Here is a 19,090-nt window from a genome sequence, read left to right on the forward strand (position 1 = left end):
AGTGTAAACACAAACATTTCAGCAGACAGAGAACAACAGTGGCTTCAATTTAGCTCCTGGCTCTGTCTTCCAAGCCCTTTCCAGAACCGGGCCCCCCCACACGGACACTTCCAGGTAGGGGGCAGGGGTCCAGGCATGTGGACAAAACCACCCCCCAAGATTCTCCATACCCCTGAGATTCAAGGAGGCCCACAGAGTAGGTAGACAGAGCAGGTATCATTCATTCATTCACAGGTGTTTTTTAAGCACCTACTATGTGTTCATCTCTCCTCCAGGAACTGGAACTACAAGGGAAGAAAATAAATTCTCTGCCATCATGGAACTCACATGAGCGTTCTTCCCATTTTATAGATGAACTAATTAAGATCCAAAAAGATTAAGGGCCTTGCCCACACTCATGAGTACTTTCTGGAGTTCCCAAACAGGCAGGAGACACAGAACACACCCAGAATGCAGAGGCAGAAAGGGGTGAGTTCAAACACCAGCTCTGCTCAGGAGCTCCGTGACCTTCAACGCCCCTCCCTGGTCCTCAGTTTTCTCACCTGTGAAATGGGCACAAGGCCACTGATGCTGCCAGCTTACATTATAGTATGCTCGCTAAATGCCTGGTACTCTCCCGAGAGTTTTCCCTGGGTTTTCTTGTTTAATCCTCAGAAGACTGAGGTGGACGCTATTATTATCCCTACTTTACTGACGGGGAAACTAAGGTCCCAAATGTTCTATAACTTAGCCAGAGCCACACAGTTACAAGGCGCTGGGGCCGGAGCAGGGCCCCGCAGCAGGACTCCTGAGCTGGGCGGATTGCCCTGTGCCCCAGCTGTGGGTAAATGAGATGTGACACCCCGGTATGGTGCCTGACGCAGTTCAAGCACAGGAAGCGACAGCCGGCCTCGTGTGGTTGACTATCCAGGCCTAGAGCCCACACCAGGCCCCATCTGGCTCGCCTCGCTGGGCCCAACACCAAGGGCCCCAGACCGGCCCTCACTCTGCCCTCCCTGCAGCGGGGCGGCCAGCACAGCACACAGCACTCCTCCCCACCCACGTGGCTGCTCGTCTCATCTTCCAAAGCCCATCTCAACCTTCCCCTTCCTGAAGCCTGTCCTGCCACCTCCCCTCCCCTCGATAGACCCTCTGTAGTCCTGTCCCCAACACAGGTGGCCGGTGAGGGGTCTGTCACACTGTCACTCTGTAGTCTGTTTTGATGCCTGTCCCCTATTAGCTTTTATGCCAGCAAGAGTCTGTCTGGTACCCTCTGAGCCCAGGGACTGTACAGAGTCAGCATTTAACCGGTGGCTGGGCCAACGGATGACCAAACGAAGAAGTAGAGAGACCAGGTCTTCCGACACGGACTCCAAGGGCCGTCGGTCTCACGCCGTCTTTGGCACCTGGTCCTTCTCTGGGGCCCTGGCTGCTCACACCACAGGCAGAGCCTGACACGAGGCCCAAGGAATTCACTGGCCACATAGCAGCAAGTCCAGAAGGCCTGGTTCATGAGCTAAGCTGTGCCCGAGGCCACCACCTCAACCGCCAGCCGCCGAGGTCACGCTGCTGAGCCGGAAAATAGGAAGCGGCGTCTAGAAGAGCAGGAGTTCCTTGAGAGGCCTGCTGGCGGCCATGGGTGCACACGGGATTATTTGTTCAACGAATCAAGGCGACTGGAGGCAAATTGGATTGCAAGGCTCCTGTGCTTAAGGACGCGGCTTAGGAGGCAATTACAGAACAAACCCCGGCTTGACGTTCCCGATAATACCTTCCATTTGTTAGGGCTTTCTAGTTTACAAAGTGGCCTCACATATCTAAGCTCGTCTGATCCTTACAGCCCTGTGAGGTAATTATTTCACAGACGGGAAGGCGGATGCCCAGAGAAATCAGGATGCTCATTCTGACACTCGCCGTGTGCCGAGCACCGTGCCAGGCTCGGGGGCCGGGGGGGTAGGGATGCCAGACCTCAGGGCCAAGCTCGGGGCTCTCTCCAGGGCAGCACACAGCCGCTGTGGGCCCTGGCCACGGCACACGCCATTCCAGAAGGAGCCTCGGAGTGATGCTTCATCCGCTTCCCAGCCCAGGCTCCAACCCTCCCATCCTTGCCCTCTTTCCAAGGAATCCACTCCCTAAGTTGACCAGTTCTGAGTACTAGGAAGTTCTTCCTCACACTGTGCTGACCTCTTCCCCCTGCGGTTTCTGCCCTAGGAGCAAACCAGGCTGCGTCTCAGCCCTCTTCCCCAGCACGGCCCTGCCAGCACCTGAGTCAGCCGTCCTGCCCTCCCAACCCGGCCTGTCCCCTTCACCAACTGACAGCACCATGGCAAGTCTCCAAGGAACCAGGACATTTCAGAACACACTTGAACAAGAGATAAGAACATGAAAAGGGACCAGGACGAAAACAAACAACTTTTCCAACCAAAGGTTACATGAAAATGTGTTTTAATTTGTGTTTTTGTACCTTTCAAAATAACACTCCAAGCAGTTCAGAAAGAGACCACTTCTGTTTATAAAAGCTCTTCATTTTTCCCTCCAGTTGTCCGGGGCTGTGTAAACACACTGTGAGTAGGAAAGAGAAATTACTGCTTGTGAGACTTTTAATGCTAGCATGTATGTGAATTAGAATTCTAAACCCAGCAGGTTAAAAATGTTCTGAAAGCAATTTTGGTGTTAGTCTAAATAATTATAGGTCACATTTACTTAGATAAGGGCCTTTGCCCCCTGGGGGCTCCAAGGGAAAATTCCAGGCATGATAGTTAAGCAAAATAGTTGGTTATTATGCAGGCTTTGCCGTGGCAGGACAAATTGGTATAATCCTTTCAGAAAGCAATCTGACAGGAGATGTATCTGGACCCATGAAAATGTACAGCCCTTTGACCCAGCAGTTCCCGCTTCTAGGAATCAATCTGAAAGAAATAATCCAACAGAAAAGGGTTTCATGCATGAAGATAACCACTTCAGCATTATCTATAATAGCAAAAATTAGAAACCACCTAAGTGTCCGAGGATGGCTAAGTAAATTACAGTTAATCAACTCGATAGAGCATCATGGAACCAGTGAAAATTGACGGCCCTCCAAAGACGCAGAGGCGGTTTGGTGGCGCTGCAGCAGAGGAGGCTGGGCGAGAATGTTAAGTGGGAAAAGCAGGCTGTGAAATTGTGTGTGCACTCTGCGAAAAACACAAGCCCATATGGACCAGAAATTGATGGGAAGGTGTTAAAAGGATAATCATAATTTTAGTGTACGTTGGAATTGGGAGATTTTTTTTTTTTTTTGCCATCGTTGTGTAATGCTATAAAATCATCTTCACAAAGGGCAGAGGGAAGGCAGGGAGATGTGGTAGAGGGACCGAGGGAGCCCTGGCCCCTCCAGGATCATGGTCTGGTCACACAGTTTGGAAATCGAACCAAACAAGAGGAGCTAGTGACAACAGCTGGGGCTGAACCTACACACGTCTACCAGAGCCGGGGTGTGACACTGTTTTTACCAATACATACATCCCCCCAAAATTACAGATGTAAATAAAACCGTGGCTCTCAAACCTTTTAGTCCTTTTCACACTAACTTCAGTGAGGACTCCAGAGAGCTGCTATTTATGTAGGTTGTATCTATCCACATTTAGCATATTAGAAATTAAACCAGAGGCACTTAAAATATTAATTTACGTAAAAGTAACAATTTATGTAAAAGTAACATTATGAACCCATTATATGTTAACATAAATAACATTTCTGATGAAAAATAAGTATGTTTTCCAAGACAGAAAAATTCGTGAGAAGGCATTGTTTACATTTTTGCCATTTTTTAAATGGCTGGCTTAATACAAGACAGCTGGGTTCTCATAGCTGTTTCTGTATTTAATCTTTTGCAACAGCACACTTCCCATAGCCTCTGGAAAACTCGATGTACACTCATGAGAAAATGAGAGTGAAAAGGGCAAATAACTTCTAGGTACTATTAGGAAAATAATTTTCACCCCACAGACCTTATGAAAGAGTCTTGAGGACCCCCAGGGTTTTGCAGACCACACTGAAAACCACTGCAGTAAATTACAGCATTAAAAGCTGCTGCTGTAGTTGGGGGCGGGGGTGGGGGGAGAGAAGATTTAAAATTATATGTATGGTTGGAACTCAAATATGTTGAATTTTTTAAAAAAAGACTGGATGGAAATATACCAAGAAGTCTATAGTCATTGCCTCTGGGTGGAGAGACGATGGGCACTTGTTTTCTTAATGCCTTCCTGTTTTTTCCACCGCGTACGTGTATTTCTTTTAGGGTCAAAAACAACATTTCTGTGTTGAGGAAACGTTTGGGTAGCCGTGGCTCACCCGAGCCCTGTGGAATATGCGGGACAGGAGGAAGGCCGTTTGAAATCATTAGCAGCCAGCGTCAGCGTGGGGGGCATCATGAAGCAGGCGGCTCCCGCCTCCGCAGATCGATGCCTGGCACGGAGCACACATTCATCACAGGTGCACGCCAGCCCCCGGGCCCCCCAAAAGCCTGGAAGAGATGAGGAGAATTGAAACTGGCTCAAGCTAATCACTGCTAGATGAAGGTCAAATATAGGTGACTATTTATCAGATCTCAGGATGGGGGAAGGCATGCCATCTCTAAATTAGTTACAAAGGGAAAGGTTCATAGACCTGACCACAAAAAAAGGTTAGGTTTTCTCTGTATAATAAAATAAATAAATTAATTAATTAATTAATTAATGCGATACACATGGGCGGGGGCGTGTTCGAGGCGGGGTCAATATTGTTAGTATGTAAATTGCCCAGAGAAGGCTACAGATTAATGGAAGAGAACCGTGACCACGGACACCTATTTGGTATTAACAAGGTGCGGAGCCAGGTTCTAAAACAGCCGCAAGTAAATGAACTCATCTGGCTCTCAAACAAGATGCCATTAGATTAGCAAACGTTCAAAAAAGTCATCATTCTACCGCTGCCGAGGATAAGAAGACGCAGTCACATTTGCACATAACTGATGGTGTGTGACATAAATGGGAGGGTACGCAGCCACGAGAAACAATGAAGCAGGCGTGTGCACTGAGAGGAAACGGCGTACACAGGACGGCAGGGGGGATCAGCTGGGGCGAGAACCAGGACCCAGGGCGAGGCTTGCACACGAAACACACCCCAGGCCTCGTCCTCTGCGCACAGGCCAGAACACAGGCAGCCAGCTGAGCCCTAGCCCACGGGGGTGGAGAGGCCACGAGGAAACACCTAGAGCAGCGGTTCTCGAACGACCCTTTCACAGGGGTCGCCTAAGACCATCGGAAAACAAAAAGATATTTACATGACGATTCATAACAGTAGCAAAATTACAGTTATAGAGTAGCAACGAAAATAATTGTATGGTTGGGCGTCACCACAACATGAGGAACTGTATTAGGGGGTCGCGGCATGAGGAAGGTTGAGAAGCGCTGCCCTAGAGTCTTTCACACTCGGGGTCCTGTGCCAAGCACCAGCTTGCTGCTCATCACCCTACACAGCCTCACTGTGGACAAACCCCATCCACACATGAGCGCACACACGCGCACACAGAGCCTCTGGTCAGATCCGCTTTTTCAGGTCTCCCTCCTGAATCGGAATGCGCAGGAGCAAATCTCTAACATGAAACCCAGACACCAAAACAAAAGGACAAAACGAGATGAAAAGAGAAACACGTGAGAAAACACAGGAAAACTTTCGAAGAACTCAGAGAGCTAAGCGAAGACTTGACAAATATGCAATAAAAAATAATATACTATATTAGAAAAAGGAACATTCAGAAAACAAGAAACAGCTCTTGGAATGTTAAAATAGGATAGGGCCGGCCGAGTGGCGCGACGGTTAAGAGCTGGCTTGGGACGCCAGAGGACCTCGGTTCGGATCTCACCTATGAGGGCCAGTGACACTGCCCTCTACAGCTAAGTTGCTGAACAACAGCTCAACCTGGAGCTGGGCTGCCGTGAGGCGACGGCATATGCTGCAGCCCCTGCGGCAGTGGGTTGCTATGGGCTACCATGTGTAGCCAGCAGCCAGAGTGAGCGGCCAGCAGCCGCAGTGAGCGGCCATCCAGAAGCCGGCGACTGATCTGCCTCGCCTGGGAGGAGCGCAATGATGGTGCCAACTTGGGCCAGTCAAGCAATGTCCTCCACAACTAGACTGAAGAACAAAACAACAACAACTTGTCCGTTCCCTTTCCTCCCAATTCCCCAATAAAAATCTTAAAAAAAAAAAAAAGGATAGAACAACATTTTTCTGAATATGTTATACTTTAGTAAAAAAGTTTATAATAGAAATACAAAAATCCAAAGGGGGCGGGGGTTAAAGATTCAAAGATCAAATGCAGGAAATTTCCCAGAAAAAAATAAAACATAAAGGCAAAGAGACAGAAAACTAGAGATAAGAGAAAAAAAATAAAATTAAAAACTCAATCCAGGGACACCCAGCCCATCCAACTAATCAGAGTCCTGAAGTCAAAGCTCTCAACCTGCAGCAGCCCCAGGTGCCGCCCATCTCTGTGGCCCCTGTTCCTGGGAGGGCCCAGGTCCCAGGTGCCTCCCTCCTGGCAACGGAAGACGGGCCTGGAGGCAGCTCCAGGACCCCGGGCAAAGCAGAGTTCGGGGCTTCGGTGCCAGGTTTCTGAGACTTTGTGGGGGTTGCAGTATTCCGTGAGGGGGTGAGGCATCATTCTCTCTTTTTTTGTTTTTAATTTTTTTTTTTTTTTTAGCTGAGCCATCCTGCTACCTATTGGCAGCTTAGCGGCTGCTCAGCTCGGGCTGGCCTCGAACCGCTGTTGCTCAGAGCTCAAACTCTTGAGCGAGCTCTTAACCAACTGAGCCATTCGGCCGGCCCTGTTTTTAATTTTTTATTGGAGAATTGGGGGAGGGGAACAGTGTTGGGGAATTGGGGAAGGAGACCAGCCAAGTTGTTGTTCTTCAATCTTTGTTGTGGAGCGCACCAGTCGCCATCTGGCTGCCCGTCGGCAGCTCGTGGCCTCTAAGCTCAAGGTGCCGAGTTCAGTCTTAGTTGCTGGTGGACATAGCCACCATCCCATGCGTGAGTCGAACCAGCAGTCTTGTTGTTAAGCGCGCACACTCTATCCACTGAGCCATCCGGGCGGCAGCTCTGCTCAAAGTGCTGAGTTCAGTCTTAGTTGAGGGTGGGCATAGCCACCATTGAACAGGCAGTCTCGTTGTTACACCACCTGAGCCATCCTGCCACCTGTTGGCAGCTCAGCGACAGTTCAGCTCAAGTGCAGCATCACTGGCCCATGTGGGAATCGAACCGGCAGCCCTGTTGCTCAGAGGTCACGCTCTTAAGCCAACTTTTAACCAACTGAGCCACTCGGCTGGCCCCCATCATGTTCTCTTTTATCTTGTCCAGTAAAGAAACCACAGGAGCTTGCTGGACAAAGGCTATGTGAAGGCAGGCTCTCGAGGATCCAGGGCTGACCCCATGGGACTCACGCACAGGTGCCTCCTGGCTGCACCTCAGGGCTCTGGTCCCTGCACGGAGCGCCACTCGCCCATACATGGGGTCTGTGCTAGTGTCCCATAGCGTCCGTCAGGGAGAGGTGCCTGACTAGAGACAGCAGAAGCTACGAGAAAAGGCTGAAGCTGAAGTGACTTACCCAGCCCTTCTTTTAAGGGGTAAATATACTATTGATTTGCAGGGGAAATGACCATCATATAATTTTAAAAAGCTGGTTACAAAAACAAAGTACCTGTGGTCTGATTAAAACCAGTTGATGCACCTGGGAAAAAAAGACTGGAAGGAAATGCTGCTTGGAAAAGGTTCACGGTCATTATGCTCAAGCGGAGGGAGAGTCTGTGGCTACATTTTTAAGTTCTGCCATTTCTTTTTTGCTTTTTTCCCAACGTTTTACCACTTTCATGAAAGAGTTAAATTAAAAAACTCACTTTTTAAAAAGAAGGACAAAGCCATCACTGGGCATTAAATGGCACCTTTAAGAGTCTTCTGTGTCCAGTCTTAAAAGCAGCAAGAAATAATTTACTAGACTAGCTCAACTCCTAAGTGTGCCAATTTTGCAATCTGCATTTTTCAATTACATTAAAAGCATTTTCCCAAATTGCTCTATTCTTCCTTTAATGACAAGGGATGAGACTGGATGAGGCCGGTTCCCGAGGACAGAGTCTGCACCTTCGCTTCCCAGGGCGCTGCTCCCCCCACCCCCAGGATACTGCCCTGCCCTGGGTACACAGAACTGTCCAATGAAATGAAGTTTTCAAAGAGCAGAAAACACATCTTGGGTTCTGCCACACTTTCCTTTGCTTATTCTTCCTTCAACCCAAGGTTTTTCTGGAAGGCGCAAGCTTGCAAGGCCCTCTGGCAGCAAATGGGAACAGGCATGGGAACGTCGCAGTTTTCATATGAGGGAGAGGAGTGTCAAAAAAATGTCACTTTCTACGAAAAGAAGGTTCCAGCTCAGATCTCACAGCTCTTCCCAGAGACTCGGCATCTATCGGACAGCCTGAAGCCCTCACTCCCAACCAACCCCGGGACAAATGAGATGACGGTGCAAAACTTTCCCGGAAGGAAAACACTGAAAGGGCAGGAAGAGAGAGGGGCAAACACAATGTCCAGAGAGGAAAGCCCCACTACACGAGGTCCCAGCTGCACACAGCCACCCAACCTCACTGTGCACCTTCGGGCAAGTGTCTTCCCCTCTCTGGGCCTCCGTCAAATGAAGATGGAACCACCTGATCTCTGCGCAGGCAGGCATGCAGGCAGGCAGGCACGCATGTACCGCCCACTCTGTCCTCGCCTTCACCTAATTACCCTTGATGCACTGTTAATCACCCCCAAACGCCGACGCCCACCACAACCCAGCCCTCCTCCCCAGCTGTGTGTCTCATTTCCAACAGATTTGCCTCGTGCTTGGAATAAATTGCCGATCATGTGCATAATGCTCCACGACTCCTCACTCTACACATCAAATCATTTCTCCATCTCATTCTGCAAAATCCATCAAAAATAATTCTTTCAAAACTGAAATAAACCCTCACTTGAATCCATAAATTCCTTTTCTTTGAATCTGAGATATATGACTTGCTACAAAGCACATCTAAGATACCCTAATACAATCAGAAGATGCTAACAATGATAAATCGACGGGACCCTGTAACACATAAAAATGCAAAGCGAAACCACCACAGAAATCACCCCTCTCCTCTGCCCCTTAACAGAACCACGAGGGTTTTAAGGCTGGGACAAAGCTGGGGCACCATGGGACAAGCGGACATGCTTTCCCACCCATTATTCTCAGAGGCAGAAGAGCAGAGTGGGGTTTTTAGCTTTTGGCTCAGGCTATATAGTCTGGCGGGCAGCTTCCCATCCTGCCTGTACCATTTACCAGCTGTGTGACGGCAAGCAAATCCTTAACCTCTCTGTGCCTCAACTTCCTCATCTGTACAGTGGAAATGAGGACAGCCCTCGCCTCTTAGGCCTGTTGCGAAGACGAGATGAAGTACCTAGAACTATGCCGAGTAAGTGGTAAGCACTTGGGGACAGTCAGCTCGCTCCATCCTGGCCCCCCAGTCAGAGGTCACAGAGCTGGCAAGCAGCACAGGGAAACCCCAATTTGGGTCGTCAGCCTCCAGAACAAAGTCCTTTTCCTCAGACGCACATGGGAAGGGGACCTGGACCCAGCTGAGCCTGATGCCACTCTGGCCAGAGGAAGGTGGGCACATCTCTCCTGCCCCCGCCTCACTCTCCTGGGTCTCCTCAGGTGTGAAATCGCTCCTCCCAGCCCTGCTGCACTGGCCAAGGGCTGTGCGAATCACTTCCTTCTATCACATTTAAATGTAATCAGTTTGGAGATGTGGACCCAGCTCTCCAATGGGTACCTTCCAAGGGTGCAGTTTATGAAAAGGGCGCAGATAAATGGTTTGGTACAGACAACCCAAAAAATGTACAAATTTTAAAGTATCTATCTTGGGAACACTGACACTGAAACTGTTGAAAACTACGTATCTATAGACAGACTATGAAAAGAATCACAAAAACAAGAGTTACATTTAGTGGAGGACTCTAACTTGTCTTTTCTCTAATTGATTTTTAACTAATCAACACAGGACCAGGAGGTCTGAAACATGCTTCATCAGCCTCTTCCAAGTACAGGCACCAGGCTGGGTCTTCCCATTTCTTCTCCACAGCAATAACCTCAAGAGGTAGCCGTTATCCCCATTTTACCAATGAGAAAACTAGGGGACCAGAGAAGCTAAGTGATTTTTCGAAAGTCACACAGCAACCAAGCAGAGGCTATGAACAGGGAGCCCAGGAGTCTCATATAACAATGGCACCAAAGGTTTGTCAATCTACTCAGGTTCCATGCACCACACAAAGGCTTTAGCTAAGGCCCATCTTAACTACACCAAACGCAGCAAAAAGTCAACATTTACATACAGCCATGTTCACTGCAGTACTATTTTAAAAATGAAAGCAGGACATGATAAGAAACAACACGGAAATAGCAAAGTTTGGGATTTGAGACAGTCATAAAAATCTGTTTGGGGAAAGTTTTTTAATAAGGTAGAAAAATGCCCCTTACAAACAGTACAAAATATGGGGAGGGGTGTAGAATCCAAAGTGTGTGCCCAATTCTGTAAATGCACAGGTGTGTAGCGGTCCAGACTGGGGAGGTCCCAGTGTGAATGAGGTGCTGACTGGGGGTCTGTTTTCTCCTTCATGCTTCATGTTTTCTGCACCTTCAAAGTTTTTCACAATAAGCATCTATTACATTCATGATCAAAAAGGAAGTTTTTAAAAGTATTTTAAGGTACTTTGTTATCGAAAGAATACCTAGCGCAAATCATGTTGTAAAACAAATAAACAAAACCTAATTCATACATTGAACATCCTTCTGCGTTTCAGAACTCCAGGTTTTCACCCCCAGACTGTAGGTCCCTGGAAGTAAGAAACACGCCACATGCCTTGGGGCATCCCTGCGACGCCAGGCGGGGCTCCACACACAGGGCGGACAGTGAGGGTTGGCTGTGTTTGCTTCAAGGCCAAGGCTGTGCTTCTTCCTTCAAAAAGGGCCTCCAAGTCTGAACGCCACCTTTACATGCAGTGGGTATTCAAAAGTTCTGAGCCAAACGAGGACACAGGGAGATGAGACGAGTACATAAAAGGGTATTCGTGCTGGGAGCAGAGCTATGAAAAACAGATGCATGGGGGCAGGAAGGGATTGTCGGGAAGGAAAACAGAGCATCGGTGCGGAATTATGAGTCATTGTTTTATTTTGCTTAATTTCGCTAGCTGTAAATTTTTCAAAACTAATATAAGCATATTTTACAGCTCAGAGAACATTTAGAACATATTAAAATAAGTATCTTTCCACTGTAATGTGCCCAATTGAAATTTATGAATTCCAAAGCTGCATTTTAAAGAAAGGAAGGAACTGGCACTCCACGTTCTTTAGATTAATCAGGCGGATTGTGTTGTTTATCTCCTGATCAGGAAAAAAAATCCTATTTCAGTAAATGTTACCTTGAATCAAGGATTCTTCCACATTCTAGAAGCTTGAGTGAGCTGCTTATACTGTCTTACTGTGCCCCCTAGTGGCAAGTAGGATTTATGCACTTAGAAGACAATCCTTTCCCAAAGATTGGAAATAAACTGCTCCCCCTGCCAAAATTTTAATCTTTATTGATCACTTAACATGTACAAAACCGTGTGTTACAGAGAATATAGAAATGGGCCTGGCACAGTTCCCAGGCTGAAGTAGCTTAAAGTCTACGAGGTGTAGGAGATATGGTTCCATGGCTACGCAGGTTAGGAAGGGAGAAAATTCCTGGGGAAAGCAACAACAGGAGCACACAGGAAGTACCTACTATGTACCAGGCACCATGCTAGGTAATTCATATCCAATATCATTTATTTGTCATGAAAACCCAACAAGGCATGTGTAATTATCTCCACTTTACATATACTGATTGAGGTTCAGAGAAGTCAAGTAACTTGCCCCAGATCACACAGCCAATCGGTGGCAGAGGAAGGATTCCAGCTGAAGTTCTGTGACCCCATCCCCCAAGCTCGTCCCTGCTTCCTGATCCGACAGAGGGGGCAAGAAGGCACTCTGGCAGACTTCAACCAAAAGACAAGGAGAAAGGCATCCTGGGGGAGAAGGCACAGAGTTGGGGGTGCCCTCTTGTACCCACTTCTTCTAGCTCATTGCTCACCGCACCCACCGTCTGCTCTGGGACTGGGCTGCGGCAAGCCAGAGCGCCTGCCTGCACCCAAGGCCCCGCCCCGCTCCAGACTCAGGATGCACATAGCGCCTCCCATGCCCCCTCCGTCTCATATCGGGGCCCCTCAGGTCTAACACGCCGTCCACCCTCTGACACCAGGGAGGGGAAAGGACACCATCCTGCCCACGGCTGCCAGCTGCCCGCCAGGCTGCACGTGAACCTCAGAACCCAGCAGGCCCCAGGGCTCAGCCAGGGCTTCCTCCCTGTTCCTGGCCACGCCCCCATCCCGTCCCCAGTCTGTCTTCCTGTCCAGGCTCCTGTAGCCCCTGCCACACATTCTCCACACAGAAAAGTTGCTCAGAATCAGTCTGCCCCAAACCATGTTGCCAAATAACTCTGTCACGGAAAACGCAAATATCTTACAACAGAGAGGACTCTGGGTGAACTGTTTGCATCCAAGGCTTATAACCCTGATTTTCAAGACACCACAGGAAGAAGTGGGTCAGGACATGCTGACCCCAGTAGCCACTACGGCAGCCGTGCTCTACCCCTGTAGCCTGCCATGAGGGATGGACAGTGCAGTGGACGGAGCTCCCTAGAGGCTCCCAGGTAGAGCAGACACACCACCTCCTCGGGACGGGCGGGCACAGAAGCCGTGTCCAGCCCAGTCCTGCCAGGGCAGCCCCACAGCAAACAGCACTGGACGCTGGTCTCAGTGAATCACCCTGAGCAGTGACAATCCCTCGGCCTGAGCACCTTCCCAGGCTGGGCCAAGTGCGCCCTCTTCTGGTTGTGATGTGTCACTGCTAGTTGGCTGCTCCCTGGTCCCCTGAAGCGAGGCCCCTCTGCATCCCCAGTGCACAGAGCCCAGCACACCCATCTACCCCACAGATACCCTCTACACGACCGAAAAAACAACGCCCCCCCATCAAGGGTTTCACTCAGACGCTCTCTGTTTGAAAGCTATCACGGGGACCTCCCTGCTCAGGACATCTAAACCTCCCCGGCGAAAGTGAGCCGAGCAAGGCCGACAGAGCATCTCACTGACGCCAGGTGCAGAACAGTCCACACAGGGCTCCAGGCCTGCCCCACCATCACAAGACAAGCCCGTGGCAGGCGGGCGGGCAGTGGGCACCCAGCAGGGCACACCTGCCGCCACTGCATCCCTCCACCTATCTCTGCCCCCAGCAACCCAGCCTGTCCTTCAAGACCTCCCCGCAAACCGGCCTCCTCCCCAAGTCTGTGCTGTCAAAGTGCCAAACTGTTGCCTCCTCTGGGGTCCCAGAAAGGGGCTGCCAGTGCCCCTCAGGTGGCCCACCTGTCACCATACCACCCGCCACAAAACTCCACCATGTGCCCGGCACTAGACACACAGCAAATGGGTACCTGTCCTACCTGAGAAGCCCCAAACATAGGTCCCATATGCTTATTTTATCAAGGAGGAAACAGGTCAGAGAGGTTAAGTGCCTTGCCCAAAGTCATGAAGCTGATAGGGATGGAGCCGGACCCCGAGCCCAGATCACCCAGATCACCCACACAGGCCCACCAGAAACCCACCAGGCTGCTCCTGACCAAAGGGACAGGTCCCCACATGGCCCTCCATGGGCACAGGCTTTCAGGAAGGAGAGCTTAGAAGCCTCAGGACTGTGACAATGCACAGCAGGGACTCCCAAAGCCCCTGAGCAGACTTCAGAGAGCTCCCCCACCCCCATCTTGCAGAAAGAGCATGTAGATTCCTGGGCTCCAAACTGAAGATAGAACCCAACACTGTGCCCCCATAGCTCTATTAGCCTTTCCAGAAAAGAACAGACAAGTTTTTTCAGGACTCAAATTGGCCACTTAACAATGACGCCCATCGATTTAGCTCATTTCAAAGACTTCACTGGACGTGGGCTTCCTTTCTTCATTTCAGAAAATGCCCCCCCAGGGAAAAAGCTCAAACCAGAACCTGCAAATACAATGTCCTGGGCAGGTTGGTTCTAGAGCTCTGAGGAAGAGGGAGGGAGGAAGAGACATTCACTGGGCACCTATGGCATACCTGGCTCTGTGCCAGGGGCTATGTTAAGCAGTTTTCTCACATGATCACATGACACAGGTATGATGATGCCCTTTACAGATGAGACACCAGACTCGGAGGGAGGACATCAGGCCAGTTGACCAGCTACTACGCAACAAAGCCGGATGCAAAGCCACGTCGCTCCTACTCCAAAGCCATTTTCTTTTTCTCCAGGGAGCTTTTGTTGAGCTCTGATTTATTTGGTACCTACTACATATCGGGGCTCTGCTAGGGGCCGAGAGAGTGAGGAAGGACAGAGAGTACAGCCCAGAGGGACTGGGGGCAGGTTACAGGCAGGTTACAGGCAGGTGTGACACACCTGTTACACTGGGCCTTGCTTACTGCCAGTTTGCATGACTTCAGTATAAGTCAAAATAAATAAATAACAATGAAAAAACGAGTTTCTGTGTAAACTGGGAGTCCCCAACAGGACACCTGCGGCCCTCCCTGGTCTGGTCCCCGCCTACTTCCCCAGCCTCGGGCCCCTCACCCCCACTGGGCCCCTCAAGGCCTCCCACGCTGAGAGCCAAGAACGCTCTTCCATCCTTCCCTACGCCCTTCACCAAGCGCACCTTCCTCCTTCAGGCAGCTTCACTGAGCCCTCCCAGACCAGGAGGCTGTGCCTCCCCCTGGGTTCCCAGAGCACGTGTGTCCTGCTGGGGGTCCCGTCCTCACACGCCTGAGCCCAGGGCTGCGAGTGCCTCTTCATTCATTGTGGCTCCTACCACACTGTGCCCGCCCTGACGCCAAGGGCCGGGTCTATCCACCTTTGCACCCCCTGCACCAGCACAGCACCCGGCACAGAGCTGGCAGAGGACGCCCTGAGTTCCTGGGCTCAGCCCTGGGCCTGCTCTCTGCTCCCTGATGGCTCCCACTCAGTGGCCTCATCCTCCCTGACTTCAGCACGTCTGGGTGGCCTCGGCGCCCCAGGGATAAGCACTAGCTTCCTCTGGTGGCCCGGGCAAGGCAGCACAGCGAGGCACGGGCCCAAATGGACCACAGATCCAGGGTGGCTCCAGGACCCTCTCCTGAATGCAACAAAGAGAGGTACAGAGATTCCCAAAAAGAAATGCTCAGCCTGTCACCACCCCCTACGTCACTTTTTGAAGAAAACAACCCAACAGCTTATTCTTGAGAGCACCTGAGAAGAGCAGTTCCGCTCAAATCTTACCTTGAAGGTTTTATCCATAGAAGCTGAGAGAAGCATGTGGCTCTTGGAAAAGACTGGACACCACTGAATGCTGTTGACCGGGCCCCTGTGGCCTCTTAGGTGGAAGAGCACCTTCCTGGGAATCTCGGTTTCTTTATACTGAGTGTCCAAATATGGCTGAATAAACTCGGACACTCGGGGGGCCACACAGAGAGGGGCCGGGGCCTGCCCTGCAGAGGGACCCTGCGTCCCCACGTCTTTACTCTTGCCTGTCTCTGTGCTTAATGCTTGCGGCTCTCTTAGTCTTTTGGGGGTATAGGGTACAATACAGTCCTCACGCCTTTTCCTCTGAAGAGAGTTGCCATTGTGACCCGGGGTTTCAGATTTGGTTTGGGCACAGAAAGATGGCTCGGGGAAGTTGTGCATTCCCCGGGAGAGTTTCACCTGCTTAAAGCGGGCAGCTGCCACGGACATGTGGCCAGCCAGAGCGTGGCCAGCCCACAGGGAAGAATGAGGATGCTCGCTTGTCGGGCAGGTGACTTCAGGCTCCGTCCTGGGCCACTGCAGCCTCTGGCTGGGGCAAGATCCTGGGTCACTCCTCCAGAGCCGAGCCAGGGGGAGACGCTGGCCGGCTGGGTCTTCACAAGAACTGTGCTTTGTGGGCAGTGCTCCACCTTCCGACACGTCCAGGACTCTGGATGGGAAATCCCGCCCACAAGGTCTGACCACATCAGAAGTGTCTTTCATCTGGCCAGCTGCAGTAAAACCTCCCACGGGCTCAGTCTCAGCCTCTGAGTCTGAATCATCATAAGCCACCAACGAAGCCATTGCAAACACAGCTTCTTGATGTCCTTCGAGGACAGACTACCTAAGACCAAACAAAGTCAGGTGTCAGAAAATGTGCATGGGAGAATATTTACCACTAAACATGCCACCTAGCAAATCTAAGATGGAAATCTCATAAGAATAAACACATAAAATACGAGGGCTTTTCTATACACCAGGCATAATTAGTCAGAAGATGTCTTTTTTTTTTTAAATGAAAACTATGGAATATCTGGGAATAAATTTAACAAAAATACTAATAACAAGCAAGACCTATATGAAGAAAACTAAAGCTTTACTGAAAGACATAAAGGAGAACCTGACTAAATGCAGACACAATGCCTGAACAGAAGAAGCCTTTTGGAAGGTCAATTTGGGGAGTATCTATTACAAATACAAACACATAAAGTTTTTACTGCAACAATCTCACTTTAGAACTGTATCCTACACCAACACTAGCACATGTTTTCAAAGGTAGATGTACAAAGAGAGCCTGCGGCCCTGTTTATTAATCATACACTCATCATCAGGGATGAGGCTGGTCTGAAAACACTGAGATGGAAAGACGTCCAGAATCCACCAACTGGGAAAAGTGCGCCACCCTCACCTTAGCCCTCCCTAGTGCTCGGGTCCTTAATTTCTATTCCCTCTGCAAAGAATAACCCCCATTTGGACTAGAAGCCAGACCCCTGGAAAGACACACCCACAACATGGGGCCAGGATCCCTGAGGCATCATCCGTCACCACCAATCCTGAGGGTATGATCCAAATCTGCCTGTTTCACTTCTAACACAGACTCGCACAGCAGTGAATTTCCTCTTTCTAAAAAATTCTTCCTGAAAATTCTGAACCATCATACATGATAAATTGTAGCCAACTAGTTTCTAGAAAGAAATTTTCAGTCTGAAGTTCAGTTCTGTGCTGTTAACATCATGTATGGTCCAGAGGAAAACAAGGCTGCCAGGCACATCCCAGACAGCAGGGGGCATGGTGGAGCAGCACGGAAAGCTTACGAGAGGACCAACTGGAGAAAGCCCAGCGTGCCCTCTGGAAAACACCATGCTGAGCTCCTCCTCCCGAATGTGGGGTCAGGCCAGCACCAGAAGATTCCCTCTGCGACATGTTAAGCCATTCCAGGCAGCCTGTCTAAAACCCAGCTCTTCCCCTAGACAGTGGGCCTCACGTCGCCTGGAACCAAACACCCCACCCCTTCCACACCTTTTCCCCCAAAGGGCGCCATTCACCTGAAGAGCTCCATTGCCAAACAAGCTAAGGTCATCTGCCTCCTCCCAAAACCCCACCCCCACCTGCAGCCTACACGCAAAGCCATCGTCTAAATAAAACATCTACAAGGAGCCAGGCCATCTCAAATGGAACTAATACAATGGACTAACTATAAATTAATGGCACTGAGCACTGTGAATGATTTGGCATTTCTGTTCTCTAAATACTTAGCCTGATCCTGAGGCCCATCCTAAGCAGGTATCTCACCTGCCTCAACTCCTGTGCACAGCAGCCCACTACTTCCTGTCAAAGGTTCCCACCACCAGGACACCACTAGGATGGACTCCCACCCCCAGTGCCTGACTCACAGGAGAGGCTGACGGCCAGAATTAAAGATGAGGCCCACGGCAAAAAAATCAGAGTAGCGGGATTCCTAACAGGGCAAGGCAGCAAAGGCTGGATGAACAAAGGCGGGTGGGCGACAGGGCTCCTGATAGTATCTGCTTCGTGTACATTTCGTTCACTTATTTGACAAACATTGATGGAGAATCGGCAAGACCACACGAGGCACCAGGAACACCACAGCGACAGTAAACCATGCCCTGCCCTCACCATGCTCACATGCCAGTGGGGACAGACCACCATCAAGTGAAACAGGGAATGCCAGTTGGTGAGAAAGCCTAAGGAGAACAGTAAAACGGAGAGGAGAGTAGGGGTGGCGATGAGCTTGGGGTTGCAGTTTCATATAGGGAGCCCGAGGCAGGCCGAAGGCGGAAGGTGACATCTAGGTGACGCTCCGGCAGGTGAGGGAGCAGAGGTGGTGAGAAGCACTGGAGCTGGAACGAACAAATCTAATCAAATGGGTGAGAGAGGGGGCCAGGATGGCTCAAGCAAACAGGCAAAACGGGGAGTCACTGGGACCATCATAAATTTTAGAGGGGAAAAAAGTGTTTTCTGCCATTTTGTTTCTAAGGAAAAAGGGGGTTAAATTTTTTTTTTTCATGTAAAGAGGGGAGGGTGATTAAACTAAGAGGAAATGGTACAGCTGGAAGGAAGGTGAAGTCATCCGAGAAATGAGGCTACGGAAGGGGGTGTGGCAATGACAGTCACACGAGGGCAGGACTTTTTGTGTCTTGTTCACTGTTTGATCCCCCGCAGCTGGTGGAAGGGGGGCACAGGGAAAGTAAAAGAAATAGAGTCTTCTCATTCAACAAACATTTCCTCACTACCCACTCTGTGCCAAGCTTTATGTTGGGTCAGATGTGGACAGAGATTAAATACAAACACGGGTCCAGAGGCCACAGACTAACCAAGGCAACAAACAAGATACGACCAGAGATGGGGTTTGAAGGATGAATAGGAGTTAGCCGAGCTGCCACGAGCGAGAGGTGAGGATGGTTCGGAGCACTACGCGTTCGGAAGGAACCGAAGATGAAGGACAGGCGAGCGGCAGTGAAACGCCCGCGCAAAGGAGCGCGGAGCGCTCGGGCCGCTGCCGGGTGCCAGCCCCCTCCCGCCCCAGGCCCGCCGCTCACCACACGCACCGGAAGCGCTCGGTCCTCCCAGAGCTGGTCCGGCCTGCGCTCCGCCTCCTAGTCGCGTTCCGCCGGCGCCCCGGGCAGCCAACCAATCAGTGGTGGCCTCCGTCCC

General features: G+C 50.3%; 1 protein-coding gene across 3 annotated transcripts in view; it reads right to left on the minus strand.

The window, feature by feature from the left end:
• Positions 1-19,054, minus strand: part of WDR25 (WD repeat domain 25) — a 137,258-nt gene extending 118,204 nt beyond the window's left edge. The window contains exons 1-2 of one of the 3 annotated variants that reach the window (XM_019639392.1): positions 18,985-19,054; positions 15,413-16,255 (exon numbers count right to left, since the gene is read on the minus strand). In XM_019639392.1, the coding sequence (XP_019494937.1) occupies positions 15,413-16,219 (807 nt within the window). In that variant the 5' untranslated portion in view covers positions 16,220-16,255; positions 18,985-19,054. Of the gene's footprint in view, positions 1-15,412; positions 16,260-18,975 lie in introns of all 3 variants that reach the window. The other 2 variants (XM_019639390.1, XM_019639391.1) reach the window with 2 other exon arrangements.
• Positions 19,055-19,090: the final 36 nt, after the last annotated feature.

The sequence above is a fragment of the Hipposideros armiger genome, unplaced genomic scaffold, assembly GCF_001890085.2.
Source record: "Hipposideros armiger isolate ML-2016 unplaced genomic scaffold, ASM189008v1 scaffold_43, whole genome shotgun sequence".
Classification (NCBI taxonomy): Eukaryota; Metazoa; Chordata; class Mammalia; order Chiroptera; family Hipposideridae; genus Hipposideros; species Hipposideros armiger.